We start from the raw sequence: 15,866 nt of genomic DNA on the forward strand, positions 1-15,866 counted from the left end.
GAAATGAAAATGTATCTGCCCTAACCAAGGAAATGTTATTCCAATTGCAATCCAAAGCCTTATTTTCCCTCCTTTTTCTCAAAAAAGCAGTTCATTTGTAGGGGATACCCCGAGGTATCTACCTCCAGCCTCTGCCTCGAGCCTTTTTGTCAGGGCACATGAATTCATATGATCATGGCCTAGGAAATGAGATGTGTCACTGATCAGAGTGAAACTCTTCTCTGACTGACAGGTAGATTGTTAAGTCTACCTTCAGGGGCTGCACTTTCCCAAGAGGAAGTTATTTTTCAGCTTAACAAATCCACCTGATGCTCAGGCTAAGCTCCCCAGTTCCTCAGTTCCTTCCCTTTGCTCCTTGCCCCCCCGTGTTCTCAGCACCATAAAGAATTCATCTCCAAGTATGATACATGTTGGGTAACAGCAGGCAGTTTAACATGTCTTGACAGAGGGATGACACCACATTTTCCTTCCTAAACCACTGTGTGTTCTCCTGAGCCAGCAAAATCACAGAAGGAATGTAAGGAAAGCCTCACACAGGTAATCCCATCAGCCAAACTCAGAGATGGGAGATGCTGGCAAAGAGCTGATGGAGTCAAGGTGGGGGGGAACATTTCAGGCTGGGGATGGAGGTATCAGTTGGGGCTGTTCAGCCTGGAGAACAGAAGCTGCATGGAGACCTCAGAGCAGCTTCCAGTGTCTGAAGGGGGCCTAAAAGAATGCTGGAGAGGGACTCTAGTGATTGGATAAGGGGTGATGGGTTCAAACTGAAACAGAGGCAGTTCAGGTTAGGTATAAGGTAGAAGTTCTTTCCTGTGAGGATGGTGAAGCACTGGCACAGATTGCTTAAAGTGGTGAATCCTCCATCCCTGGCAGTGTTCAAGGCCAGGTTGGATGGAGTCTTGGGCAACATGGTGTCCCTGCCCATAGCAGGGCTTGGAACTGGATGATCTTAAAGTCCTTTCCAACCCAAACCATTCTGTGATTCTATGATCTGTTGGGGGATGAGTAGATGAATGAACCATGCAGAACCTCTGCAGCTGTTTGGATGGCAAACACAGCAGTGAGGTCAAGCAGAGAGTGCATGTATGCGTGTATGGACACGGAGGGGGCTGAGAGGGATGAAGTCCCTAGCTGGGAATAATGAAGCCCATGATGTGACTTTGAGTTAATTTAATCTGATTGAACAGATTTCTTCACACTGCCCCTTTTCCCTCATACACACACACACTGCCTTTCCCTCCCTCCCCTTAAATAAACCTCCTGAGTGGCTGCAATCAGGCTCAGATTAGTGCTGCAGATAATGTTAATAATATGCTAATGTTTCATTAGTTGAAAGCCTCTTTGGTGCATGGGGTTTCTTTTTTTATGTCACTGCGCTGGGATGATCTGCCATCAGCATGGCTGGTAAAAGTTAAAAATGCATGAGCTGGGAGCCCCACGGCTCTCCTCTGCTGTTCCTTTTATAGTCCCTGTATTTGCACAGGAGAAGGGGAGGGAGCCATTCCCCAGGGGACTCTTTCCAACACAGAGACTCAGCAGAGAGGAGCTGCAGAGATCTTTTCTCCCCATTGATCCTGGCTTTTCCAGGCTGTCCCATTGCATGTATGAAGAGAGGCTGCTGCCTGGCAGCTAGAGCAGGGGGCTGATGTCAGACTGTCACTTGCTCACATCCAGCTCCAGAGCCTTTAAGCGCTTAGTACCATTTGAGATGCTCTCCTGGCTTCCAGCTGCCAGCCCAGGAGGGTATAAGTCTCCTGTGGATGCTCCACATCCCCTGTGGATGTCTGGGATACCTTAATATAGATATTGCCCTTGTGTAGGCAAACACTGCAGCTCAAGCATCCCGCTGACTATAGTTCGAATTCAAACACTTAGTCTAGATGAAGACAGTGGTGCAAAATCCTCTCCCATCCTTCCCTAGGTATTCCTATGGGTCTGTTAGATTTTCTCCATAAGGTCCCACATAAATACTGCCATTCCCATGTAATCCAGGCCAAGCAGGGACCTGTTTAGAAAAGCATTTGATCCTTGAGAGCATCCTTTAGATTCTAGGGTCTTCTGACTTCCCCATCAGCTTGGGAAGACTAAGCCTGGTGCTCTGAACCCTATACCAGGCTCCTCAGCTCCCGCAGCAACCACATTCCAAACCACATGTCCCTCTACTCTCCTTCCAGTCCAGAATGAGGTGCTGAGCTATACTGGGATGTCTCACTCACCAATTGCTCTTCCAGGTGTGCCGCACGTGGGGGTCATGGATGTTATGCTTGTCAGCCTGCTCATCCAGAAAGTCAAACATGTATTTGATAGCCAGGGGGAGCGCACTGCCACGGTGAGCAGTGCTGAAGATGGTCTCAAAGAGGTCGTCTACAAACTTCTGGAGGGTGCCCTGTTAGGAGAAGGAAGGGAAAAAGAACGTGAGATGCCAAGTGGGAAGAGGATGTTGAATTCTGGTACCCCACTGGAAACAGAGCGTGTGTGTGGATCAGGCCCAGAAAGTGTGATTGAAAAGTGGGAGCTGTCTAATACCTGTCAAATGTGGCATGAGTTGGAAATTCCAATACAGATGTCCTTAAGCAGGCACGTGCTACTTCTGCTTAGCAGCCAGATGTAGTAGTTCAAGTTGCTACCTGTACTCTCTGCTGAGCTGTGGTAGACACCTTGGCTTATCTCAGGTCTATGGTGATGGAGAGGCCTTGATTTGTTTCCTCTCCTCTGCATCCCATCCTCAATTGCTTTAGTGCATGCATGAGACAAAATCTGGCCACTTTATATACTGGCTTTCTTCCAAGGCTAATTCTGAAGCTGGGAATAAAAGTCAGATGTCTGTAGAGCAGAGCAGAAGGTGTCATTGAGAGAAATGGGACAAGAGTACCTGGCGAGAGATGGCTGGTTTATATGTGAGTAGTATAATAAATAACACAAACTTCATCTTAAGCCCAAGAAGCCTCCTCATTTTTTAATACCCATTGGCATTGGAGTGAGGCAAACTATAGAAGCAATGAGCTCTGCAGACCTCAGTAAAGTCCACTGCAGAGACTGCAGAGGTATTATGCTCCTCTGCAAGAAGGATCCCTATGGTGGAGGACACCTGAACAAGCTGCTGAGGACTGCTGACTATTAGCAAGAAGCTGGAATACCAGAAGGTAACTGGGTTTGGACAAGGGGGAAGTTGAGGGTCTGTGTTAACCACATGAGCTGCAGTCTTAGTCGGGGTGGGGGAACCAGGCTAGGCAGCCTTTCCCTGCTGAATGTGGAGCTCTAGCCCATTCTTGAACCTCTGCTCCACCACCAGTGCTTCATAAGCATTTACATATGAACAAACCATAAAATAACTGCAAAACACCCAGAAATCAATCAAATCCCCAGCAAACAATAGGCAAGATTTCCTGTTCTCAAAAATAAAACCTTCCCTTTTCTCTGCAGGCCCAGGAAAAAAGAACTCTCCTTACAAGAAACAAAGCACCAGGTTCCACCACAGCAGCTCAAGTTTACACAGCACTAACAAATACTCCATTAGAAAGCCAGTGTCTCTTGCTGATTCCCCACTTGATTTATTCTCTGGGAAGCAACCAGAGGTACCTTTTGCTGGTGTGAACTCCTGCAGGGCAACTAAAGCCCTGCAGCACATGTCTGACTCAGAAAGGGCCTCCAAAGGGGAAACCTTGTTGGTCTGACACGGAAGAGCTGCCCTTAGGTTCAGTTTCTGGAGGGAATTAGCTCTTTACATGCTCACCCACACAAACACAAAGAAAGCCTCTGAGGCTTTTAGGCGAGAGACTCTGGGTCTCTGAGGTCAGGGATTTACCAGAATAAAAATCATTGTCGGTTTAACTAAGTATTCCCTGGGATTGCATTACCAGCAATTGCTCTCTTCCCTCTTTCCCTCCCTCAAATGGTCATGATGAGACAGGAAAATTGCTCAGCCCAAGAGAGGATACAATAAACCCTCAGCCTTTCCACTGTCTCTGTTGTTGTGCCTGTTTCACAGCTGCTTTCCTGCCATCTCCACAAAAACATCTTAACCAAATCCCCCCCCCCCCCCCCCAAGTGTTGAGTTTGTGATCCGGAAAGCAAAAGTGATTCAGTGGTGGGGTAAGGGCTGCATCCCCAGACAGTGTAAATCAGCACGGTCCAGTGCCTGCTGGTTTCCACCAGCTGGGGCCTGAGCCCTGGGGAGCACCATTTGCTTTTATGTTGTGCAGCTTGATGCCAGGGAGATGGGCATGTACCAGGCACTTAATCTCCAAATCCTATTGCAATGAAGACAGACTGAGTGAGACTGCAGGGAGAGTCAGACATCAGAGGCGAAATGAGGAATAAATGTGCAGGTAAAACTGTACAATAGGGCTTAGGCATGTCATGGAGATGGGGAAACTCAGATAGAGATTGCATGGGCACATGAAATTGGGTTTGTGCCCTGACAAGAAATGATGACAGTCAAAACTTGAGAGAAGGGAGAAGATTGGGCTGTTTGATCACTGCTTGGTTTAACCCTGTTCAGAACAGGGCGAGATAACACCGTGATCAGGCACACCTGAGCCACAGCTGCCCTGCAGTTTCCACTTGTGGGATGCATTGAGGTAACTACTACGTTAGAGAGATTTGGGCACAGAGATGTTTTGTGCTGTAAGAGGACAGCAGAACTTCACAGGGAGTCTGTCTCTGATTACACTGCCTTCCTCCTGACCTGCCCTAGTCCCTGCTTTAGTGCAAAAGAAGGCTGTTGCCTCTTCATTAATGCAGGCTTCTATAAGGAGACCAATACTCACAAGGTGGAATCATAGAATCCCAGACTGGTTTGGGTTGGAAGGGACCTTAAAGCTCATCCAGTTCCAACCCCTGCCACGGGCAGGGACACCTTCCACTAGAGCAGCTTGCTCCAAGCCCCTGTGTCCAACCTGGCCTTGAACACTGCCAGGGATGGGGCAGCCACAGCTTCTCTGGGCACCCTGTGCCAGCGCCTCAGCACCCTCACAGGGAAGAGCTTCTTCTAATACCTAATCTAAAAGAGCAAATACATGTAAACTCGGCCAACCACTTTTGCCTACACTCTCATAGACCCCTTAGAGGTGAGTCAGGTGGAGGATAGTCTTGGGCAGAGATGGAAGAAGGTGAAAAGGCCTGAGATCTTTTGTCGATCCCAAAGCAAGCCAGTTGCAGCAACAACTGGCCATCCCCTTCCTAGGGAAGGGACAGTGTGGTGCTGAATGGCAGTGAGTTATTTTTGGGCAGGCAGTTGCACCCATGTAGAAGGCCGTTTTCCATCATTTTGGAGACTGTGGATTGAGCAGATGGGATCTTACCAACTTCCAATGTTGTCTTTATCCTCTCTGCAAAGACTTGCCATGGTCCAGCTCTGATGTGTGAGATGTGTCAGGAGATTCTGTTCAGGATGTCCCTGCTCTGCCTTTACCAGAGTTAAGCTGTATTTTCTCTTTGGAGACCCTGGGTTTTCCATGTTGCAGTGGGGATGAGCATTTGACTCTGCTTTCTCTCCTTGGAGCTGGCTATCTATTAGTTCCATCATGGTCAGTTTAATCCCCTGCCAATTCATTAGCACAAGGATCTTTACAGGCCGAAGGAAAGGTGAGGAATAAGGGTTTATGCCACAAAACTACTACATGAAGCACTCCTCTTGCTCTATTTTCCTTCTGCTCTTCTCTTTTTATTCCCCTTCAGCATCCGTTGAGCAGCCTCTCATTTCTCACAGGCAAGAATTTCCACTGCAGCCTTTAAAACAACATTTCCCACCCTCTTCCCTGCCCTCCCCATTTACCTTGGTGGCAAGAAGTCTCGTCAAGTAGATCTCAGAAACCATCTTGCTGCCCCGGTCACCCTCTTTTTGGTCACCGTGTTCATGGTTCTTCACCAAGTGCCACATCTTGACTCCACTCTCAAGGTCAGGGGTAATCATGGGTGTGCGGGAACGGAGGCTGTCTGGGCTGCCTGTGTACCGGATCATGTTTTCTGCAAGGAGAAACGCACATGTGTCAGCCCTAGTAGCACCAGAATTGGGATTAACAGGTTCCACCAAGGAAATATGTTGATGACATGCCACATAGTAGAAGGTTTCCATCAGACAGGCAAGAAGAGGACTTCTTCTGTCTGGGTTTGGTAGGAGGTGCCTCTCCCATTCAGTATATGGAGTGGATGCTCATACACATGTTGCTGTGGGGCTGAGACAGTCACAGCTGGTGAGTGATTTGGAGACCTGAACTAACATCTCACCCTGGGGAGATGCTAGTTCAGGTCTCCAAAGTGGGAAAGCTGTATCTAGTACAGCAATGTCCCTGTTCTCACAAGCTCTGCATTTCCATTATAGTATTAAATACATTTTCACCAACCAATTCATAACATTAGGCAACAGGGGGGTGTCTCCTGGTGCAGTTATAATATGAGATGGAGAAGTCCCCCAAGCAGCTGTATGGGCCATGCTTAATTATTATCAAAGCTTTATCTTATGACTGATTTGCTGAGCAAAGACAAGGGATGTCAGCCAAGCCAGATGTGATATAAGTGTCTACGCTATTACATTAAGCAAGGCTCAAACACTTACTTTCAATTGCCTGTGCTCTTATCACACTTCCTGGTGAAGCTTTGACCTCGGACAACCAGGACTATAAGTGTCAGACACTGCCCAGGACTTGGTCAGGGGATAGTACCAGGCACTCACAGTAACCAGTATGGCTAAATACCACTTGGTTTACCAAGTGCTTTTCCAGTGGTATAAACACCACTTGTTCTACCAAGTGCTTAGTGGTATGGACAATAGCTATACCATGCTATGCTGATTGGCATTATGGCCAGAAAACAGGCCATGGACTTTATGCATAGTAATATTGATGTAGCTAACGTGACCTGTTGCATAGCTCCCCATACCCAGACTTAGTAGGAGCTACCTCCACTCCCTCCTTTGGCATTAGAGCAATCCATAACTTCTACATAACCATAAATCCAAATCCACCCTCTTCACTCCTTGCTCCAAAATCTTGTGTTGACAGGAAGAAAACCAGAACCTCAGGTAGACTCATACAAATTTCCTCTCCAAGGACACCTTTAGCCTCCAAATTTTATCTCCCTTTGTCTCTGGGTGATGGCACGGAGCATTTCCTTCTCCCTGATCTTCCAGCAATGCTGCAGGTAGAGTCTTTCCCAACCATAATTAACAGAAGAGTATTGCACCTTCCTGGAGCAAGATCTGAATCAGTCTCATTAATGCATTACCAATCTCTCCATACTAATTATCAGATGGAATATCCTTTTTCCTCTCTGGATCCTGTTTTCTTAATTGCAATTAACAATCACTTCTGACCCACTGCATCTTCTCCTCCCCCTGCACTCTTCCGCACTCTTCCCCACTCCCTCCTCCTGAAGAATCAAATGGCAGAAGAATTAAGGAAACCCAAGAGAAATTACCCCCCCTCAGGTCTTCCTTTTGAAAGGTCACCGTGTCTTTCAGTAATTGCAACAGCATGGCAAAAAGGATGAATATTAATAAGGTCTGGTGGACTGCTTATGTCCTTGGAGGAAGAGGAAGGGGGCTCCTCTGGACATTGAGTAGCCATGCTTTTCCTCAGGCTAAAGGGAGTAAGGAGGATTGGAGGTGCTTTCATAAATTAAATGGTAATAATAAAGTGATATGACAGCTCCACGCAGGTTGGAGGGTGGTTTTGCAGAACTGTGGTTGCATATTAAGAGACATTTTGCTTTGCCATCTGGTATCACCATGTGAGACACATCCCGGCTGGAATTCTAGCACAGGGGAGAAAGGTGTGCGATGGTGTGGGTGAGACTCAGGTCTCTGTCTCTGTCTCTACAGAAGAATTTCTACCTGTTCTGTATTTCACAGCTGCTTCATTCTCAGTTATCTCATGGGTAAAACGGGAACAACAACCCACTGCCTTGATATATTGTGATATAAGACTTCAGTAAGCCATTTTTTATTATTATTCCAGGTGGGATTCCCTTGGGACACACCACACCCACACTGAGATACAACTGTAGAAAGGCTATGTCCTATGTAGATTGTTGTTGTTCAACTGTGTCACGTATTCATCTTCAAAACAGGCCATGCTCCAAGGGCTCTACCCGCTAGAACTGAGCCCATTGTGTGCTATGTTTCTCTCTTGCCCCTCCCTATGGAAAGTCTAAGAGTGAGATTCAGTGACCCAGAACGTAGACAGATAACTACATAGGCTCCTCGTTTCTTTAATGAGGGAGGAGAAGCGTCCCCAAGAGCAATCCAAACACTTTGACTAACAGCTTGGATCAGATGCTGAAGTTTTAGAAGGCAAAGTCCTCTCCTTCTGCTATTCTCAAGCAACTTTATCGACTAGTCATCTGCCTGTCATTCTCTCTGCTGGTGCTCAGTGTCTTGTAACCACCATGATGTTTGGGATCTCTTGTCCAGTGCTCTTTCAAGCTGTATCAGCACACAAATCCTTACCATACTTGCTGGCTGATGTCCGAGAGACTGTGGAGTTGTTGACTGCATTGTAGGCAGTGACTTGCTTGGAGACTAAAGCTACCACAGATCCATCTGGCACCTGTAGAGAAATAGGGACTTTGACAGCAAGCTTCTGAAAACTGGCTGAGGAGCATGCTGAGGACAGCAGGAATTCAAACAGCAGGAACTGAGCAGTAAATCAGTGCCACCATAGGCAGGACAGTAGCTTTGGCCCAAAGTTTTAAATGCTTTCTCAGTGGTTCTACCAACAAAAAAGGAACAAAATCTCCTGTTACACCACCTAGAAGCCTGTACTTGGGCAATAGGACAAGTGATGACAAAGAAGACTCTGCTCCATTCAGGCCCTGATTTAAAGCCCAGTGATGACAGAGTGAGACCCTGCATTAACCTCAGTAAAGCAGACAGTAGGTTCTTCACAAGGAAGCTCTTATGCAGAGCAGGATCATGGGAAGAATAAAATCATCTGAGCTGTTTCAAACACCAAGAATGGGCTGTCCCTTGTGGGATGATAAAACTGATGTGTAATTCTCTATGTCTTCCACCTCGGTTGCAGGCAGAGGCACCTAGCTCAGAAATGGAGATCTACATTTCCCACTTTGACTGATCATGTCAACCTCTGAGTGCACAGTGACAAATGCACTGCTGGACTGAAGTGACTAACAGGGCTTCCTTCTTTTTGCTGTATCAAAGGGTCTCAGACAGTGCAATGTTGTCATCATGGAGGCAGAGCCCCTGGGTCAGAAACCTCCTCAGCGGAGATGGAGCAGAGCCAGTGCTGTGGCCCGTGCCAGCCGCTCACCCCCAGCATCCATTCTCCTGTCTTATAAGGGAGCAGCCTGCAAAGACTCTATGTCCTCCTCCTGTCCTTTAAAATGAAACCCCAGCAGGCTGAGGTGGACCTTCCACCCTTCTATCTTACACAGGACATTCCCTCCCTATGGCTGTATGGGACCTCCTCCTATGATCAGGCATTGGAACAGGCTGATGAGGAACGGCTGAGGGACCTGGGGGGTTCAGTGTGGAGAAGAGAAGGCTCAGGGGGGACCTGATGGCTCCCTCCAAGTGCCTGAGAGGAGGATGGAGCCAGGAGGGGCTGGGCTCTGCTCCCAAGGAACAAGGGATGGGACAAGAGGAAACGGCCTCAAGCTGCACCAGGGCAGGTTTAGATGGAGCTGAGGAACAATTCCTTGCCCAGAGGGTGCTCAGGCATTGGAACAGGCTGCCCAGGGCAGGGCTGCAGTCACCGTCCCTGCAAGTGTTCACACAGCGTGGAGACGAGGCCTCAGTGCCATGGGGCAGTGGTGGCCTTGGCAGTGCTGGGGTAAGGTTGGACTGGATGAGCTTAAAGGGCTTTTCCAACCTGTCTGATTCTATGATTCTATTATGGGACAGTGTTTGAACACACAACCGAGTCTCCTGAAACCAGCCAGACTTTCCATTTCTACAGCTAGGCAATTCATGTGGGTCCTGTATGAGAAATGTTAACAAGGCAGTGGCTCAGTGGAGTCGTATCAGGAATATCTGTGATAAATAAGACATCATAAAAAGGAGATTGGTGAAAAAAAAAAACCCTGTGCTAACAACATGGAACTCTTGTCTGTGTAATAATAATAATTAGCACTTGCAAAGATTTCTTCATCTTCAAAGCACTGCAGAGGCTAATTAAATAGCCCCTCAGCAATCAGGGATGGCAATTATTGCCTCTTTGTAGTTTGAACCCCACACTACTGATAGGGAAACTGAGGCAAGAGGAAGATCAGTGTCTGTCCTAGCATGCTCCATATCTGCCCTCAGGACAGCCAGGAAAAGCAATATAGAAGTCAATACCCTAGCAGCTAAGGACCTGTTCTGTCCCAGGTCATCCATACAGCTCGGAGCTTCTTGCCTGAAGAGAACAACTGGAAAAAGCATGGAAGGGAAAGAAAATCATGCCTGGTTTGCTGGTGAAACAAAGTAGAAAGAATCCCTGTTCCCCCTGGAAAACAGCGTTTGGGGTCAGCCAGCAATGCTGTAGTCAATCTGAAGTGAAAAGTTTTGTTCCCTTTTGAAATCATTGCTTGCTGCCTCCTTAGGTCAGCCCTTAAAGAGAAAACCAATCTTATTATGGCATATGGATTGCTGAGGATTGAGGAAATGACACAATTGTCAGCATTGGATTAAAATTAATGAGGTGCCTTTTTCTTGGTCTGTTTTTTTTTGGCAAGGAGAGGAGGAATAGGGGGAGCTTTTGACCAAAACCCCATTATTCATTAGATCTACCACTTGTGTAAGATATTTTTGGACATCTTTAGCCCTCTCTTATGGTTCTGAAGGGACTCTTCATCAGGGACTGCAGTGATAGGACAAGGGGTGATGGGTTCAAACTAAACCAGGGGAAGTTCAGGTTAGATCTAAGGAAGAAGTTCTTTACTGTGAGGGTGCTGAGGCACTGGCACAGGGTGCCCAAAAAAGTGGTGAATGCTCCATCCCTGGCAGTGGTCAAGGCCAGGTTGGACAGAGCCTTGGATGACATGGTGTGTGGTGTCCCTGCCCATGCCAGGGGGTTGGAACTGTACGATCTTAAGGTCCTTTCCAATCCTAACTATTCTATGATTCTGTGATTCTATGCAGACACAAAGGGAAGCCCAATCCTAAGGCAAGACACATAGACCAGGGCAAGGTCAGTGACAACTCCACTGCACCATGGGCTCCAGTCATGCTGCTTTCTTCCTCCTTCTTCTAGACACTACACCTCCTTCCCTTCCATTTTTCTCTCTTCCATCCTTCTGAACTCTGCCAGCATTACATGGCCTGTGATGCACTGGAAAAAGGGGGATGGAAGAGCTTGAGTTCTGTTTGTCTGCATGAGAAATGTTAACTCGTGTTGTCCTCATGACAACATCTCCTCTTCACATCCTTCACTCACCAGGGATGCTCCTCCTTTGAGACAGAGAGCTTTTTCTTCCCTTAGGGCTATCTCTAACGTTGTGAAGGGTAATTACTACAAGGTCAGTGGAGCAGGACAGATGTACTCAATGCAGGAGCTCTGCCCGGTTATTGCCCATTCAACCACTGTTTATCTCTGCATCTTAGACAATAATGCTTTGCCCTTCTTTCAATATTCTTAGAGAATCTACTTTCCATCCATCTTTCTCATGGTTACCTGATAGTGTGCCAGTGTGTTGAGTCTCTTCCAGTCATTCTCTATCTTGGTTGTGATGTCTTCATCCTGAAGGATCATCCTTGCCCCGCTTGCTTGCCGCCACTCTGAAAGGAGAACAGGGACATTGAACTCTGGTGTGCAAAGCCCCTGTGATAGGGGATGGAGCCCTGGTCATCCCTGTGCCCATGTAAACACACGTGAAGGCTGCATGTAGCAGTATGTCAGTCATTGCCTTTACACTCTGCCAGGTGCCTCACATAAAACATAGGAATGTCCAGAGCCCTGTTTGCAGAGGGAAAGGGAAGGCAGATGAACCATTAGACGTTCAGGAAGATCGTTCAGGAAAGCATGCAAAACCCACAGCCATATGGCAAAGTTCAGAGTCAAATCCTTTTCCAGGCTTGTTCCTTTACCCTGGACAAAATGATATTGCAATCACAAGGAAACTTTTGCACAGGAAAACACCTACCCCTTCAAAGAGTGGCACCGTACAGAGATCAGAACAGAGCAGTTGCTTATAGACATAAGAGGTCAAGGCTAGGGCACAGCAGCACGCAGTGGGGAGCTCTTTACAGACAAATAAAACAACAACCAGAGTTGTTGATCCGTTGGCAATGCTGAACAGAGCAAGGCCTAGTGCTTTAGCACCATAATTATCAACAGTATTCTTTCTACACAAATCCAGAAGTGATGGAGAGCAAGAAGCCCTTAGCTTTGGGCACAGTAGAGGCACAATGGGGAGAAGAGACAGAGACAGAGCAAACACTGTGCTCCACAGAGCATCTAATCTCCACCAGCCTTCAGCACCATGCCCCCGGGCAGAAGACGTCCAGTTTCTGACCACATTCAGTTCTCTAGTCTCCACCTTGAAATGACGAATGCTTCTTCCTTATGCAGCTCTGGAGCACCCCAACACTTCCCAGGGTACCACCTCTTGCTGAAATCTCAAAGGATGCTCCATGTGGAGGAGAGCCACAGCTTCCACCACAGAGGACTCACAGCAAGGAACACATAAACATGGCCAACGGGAGAGAAATGTCCTATCACTTGGTGACACCAGAGAAAGCTGTGGATTAACCACAGATAATCTGAAGCATCCAAAGCTATCTTTTTGGTTGTCATGTCTCACTCACAGTGATCCAACCACATACACATTAGTCAGAGCCAAAGCAGAAAGTCTGTTCATTTGTGGGAGTCAGTTAGAAGGGACTCCTGGATATGGAGGCATCACCTGCCTCCGTTATCCAAGCTTATTTCTCCTCATATAAAAAATGCAAGAACAGTTGCAAATTTCTTTTGGTTTCAGCAGTTTTCTTATTACACAATTAAAATGCATTGGGAAAGCCACCCTTGCCTTTATAATTCACTTCAATCAGCAGGAAGAGGTCAGCTGCTGTTTATTGCTGGGTGTTACTTTGGCTGGAAATAGAGTATGCAAAGGTTATGTTGGCTAAGCACTGATCCTGAGTTGCCTTTCCTTTCCTTCTTAGATCCTCACATTGTGATGTCTGAGGATGATGCTGTCTGTTCATTCCCACCTGGACAAGATTCTTGGAAGCTATCTGTTCCTACCTATTGCTTGGGACAGCATAAAAGGATGAAATTTGGGCTGGGCTGGGGACCAGTGGTCTTCTAAAGTACCCCACAGAGTGCCAAAGCCACAGAGTGTGTCTCTTACGTGCCTTCCTCATGGGGATTGCGTCTCTTTGACCTCTCTCCTTCAGGGCTCTTCATGTTCCTATCATCCTCCTTTCTCCTGACTCATCTTTGGGGAGAAACACATACACTCACATAGTGTTCTGGGAGGGATGCACAGGTCCTCAGTGTTGCATCCAGCTTTCCTCATTCTGTGCTTTATGTGTTGTGTTCAAGGGCTGGACAAGGTCCTCAGAGCAGCTGAAGCTTTCCCTCTGTTCCAAGGGAGCTGGGAACATCATGGGATGTCCCTTGCAACCCTTTGTGCTCCTGCACAGACACAGGGGATTGCCAACCCCAACCACATACGGAATAGGAAGGGTTGGTCTGACCCCACACAAGACCCGCTCCTAAGCAAGACAAGGAGGAAAACACCCTGCAGGGCAGTTTCCAAGCATCTGGCCTTGGTTTTCCTTGATCAAATACAAATCACTTCTTCATGCATCTGAGCAATGGCAGGGAAAGGACCCCCAGCTGCAGTCCCCCTGCTCTCATAGGAGCACTGCACGCTCCCCTTCTCCATGAGAGCCAGCTGAGGCGGTCACACACCCATCGGCATGGAAACGGGAGCAAGGGAATGGGAAGGGAGGGTGGGAAGGAGGAAAAGGTGACCCTGCCATCCATATTCACAGCACTAAGTGAAGAGCTGTTAGCTTTATCCTCACTGGCAGCACCCTGTCCCCTCTGCCATCAGATCTGCACGCTCCTGTGCGAGCCGGCACAAAGGGAAGACATTCTCCAATCCAATTTGTTACACTCCCACCTTATGGAGAAGAGGGGGAGGGAGGTAAGAAATCCCATTATCTTTATCAAGCCTTCCAATCAGGAGCAGCAGTAAATGCAAACTCAGGAGACAGCTGCTGTGAAGCCTTTATATTTCATTCAGCAGATAGTGTATCTTTTTATTGCACACAGGAATTACTTCTCTCTTCTTTTTTAATTCTTCTTTATTTTTCTTTAAGAAACAACCTTTCTGTTCAAGTTGACTGGGAAAAGGGAAATTCTGGGGGCCTTTGACAAATAGGTGTTTCTTTGAGCTGTAGCGTGAATAGGGAATGGCTCAAGGGGAGATGGAGAGATGTCTTCCTGCACCTCAAATCCTATAGAAGATGTTACATCTACGTTATGCCTTGTTCCAGGTTACCCTGAAGATGCCCATTTAACAGAGGAGAAAAGTGTAGCAGAGAGAACAGTTCTCAGGGGCAATTGGATTATGCAGGTGGATGGAAGACCTGCCAGCTCCCTCCTAGAGCCTTCATTTGAGCATGTCATCATTGGTTACACCACCCTTTACAGGCACTTCTAGGTCTTTCTTGATGCATACAATCCATTTCAGTCAACTGAATATCCTGTGCTTCCCACTCTTTTCCTAAGGATCTCAAGTCTCCCATAAAGGGCTGTGAAATGCTTTGTGGGTGACTGTGCACAGCAATGGCATGTGGAATAAATGCATGTGGCTTTCCAAAGCTTGATGTCTATTTTGTGATCAGTTGTGCTCATGAAGGATTAGTCTGAAGAGCTGCGGGATTCTTTTAGTATTATGAGTATTTTTTTACTTCCCAGTAATTCCCAAGTGTGAGACAGATTGGCACAGGAAGCAGGAGAATAAAACCTTTGTCTGTAAGCTGCAGGCAGCAGTGCAAACAGGTGGGTAGGAAACAAAAACGGGTAAACATGTAGTATGTGATGAGCTCTGGTCACCCCCCTGCAGTCCTGATCCAGCTCTGGGGCAGCAGCACAAGAGGGACGTGGAACTGTTGGAGTGAGTGCAGAGGAGGCCATGGAGATGCTGCGAGGGCTGGAGCAGCTCTGCTCTGGAGCCAGGCTGAGAGAGCTGGGCTGGGTCAGCCTGGACAAGAGAAGGCTCCTGAAGGGGAGACCTTAGAGCAGCTCCAGTGCCTAAAGGGGCTGCAGGAAAGCTGGAGAGGGGCTTTGGACAAGGGCCTGTGGGGCCAGGCCAAGGGGAATGGCTTTAACCTGCCAGAGGGGAGACTGAGCTGAGCTCTTAGGCAGAAGCTCTTCCCTGGGAGGGTGCTGAGGCGCTGGCCCAGGGTGCCCAGAGAAGCTGTGGCTGCCCCATCCCTGGCAGTGTTCAAGGCCAGATTGGACACAGGGGCTTGGAGCAAGCTGCTCTAGTGGAAGGTGTCTCTACCCGTGGCAGGGGTTGGAGCTGGATGAGCTTTAAGGTCCCTTCCAACACAAACCAGTCTATGGTTATAGAAAGAGAGGAGAAACAACTCTACTTCTGGGGTGCAAAAAAGTGCTGATATCAGAACATGTAGATGGAAGATGCCTAGGAAATATTTGATGCTGTGTATGCAAGTTCTCTGCCTTACTGTATATATACCAGATTAGGACCCAATTTAAAAGTTGAACCCCACATCCCAGGACTGTACTGCTGGTGAGGGAGTTGAAAACTTGCCTGTCATAGAATCATAGAATACTTAGAGTTGGAAAGGACCTTAAGATCATCTAGTTCCAAAGCCCCTGCCATCATCCACACTGATTTTGAGACAGCATCACCGAAGGCAAGGCAGCCAACTCAGTACCTCCCATCACCTC

At 47.6% G+C, this 15,866-nt stretch overlaps 1 protein-coding gene across 3 annotated transcripts in view; it reads right to left on the reverse strand.

The window, feature by feature from the left end:
• PLXNA4 (plexin A4) overlaps nt 1-15,866 on the reverse strand; it is a 464,287-nt gene that overhangs the window by 13,595 nt on the left and 434,826 nt on the right. For all 3 annotated transcript variants that reach the window (XM_057425602.1, XM_057425603.1, XM_057425604.1), the window contains exons 26-29: nt 11,610-11,713; nt 8,447-8,546; nt 5,777-5,967; nt 2,217-2,386 (exon numbers count right to left, since the gene is read on the reverse strand). In XM_057425602.1, the coding sequence (XP_057281585.1) occupies nt 2,217-2,386; nt 5,777-5,967; nt 8,447-8,546; nt 11,610-11,713 (565 nt within the window). The remainder of the gene's footprint in view (nt 1-2,216; nt 2,387-5,776; nt 5,968-8,446; nt 8,547-11,609; nt 11,714-15,866) is intronic.

The sequence above is a fragment of the Pezoporus wallicus genome, unplaced genomic scaffold, assembly GCF_028554395.1.
Source record: "Pezoporus wallicus isolate ANWC-B61680 ecotype Strahan unplaced genomic scaffold, APGP_CSIRO_Pwel_v1 contig_4722, whole genome shotgun sequence".
NCBI lineage: Eukaryota > Metazoa > Chordata > Aves > Psittaciformes > Psittacidae > Pezoporus > Pezoporus wallicus.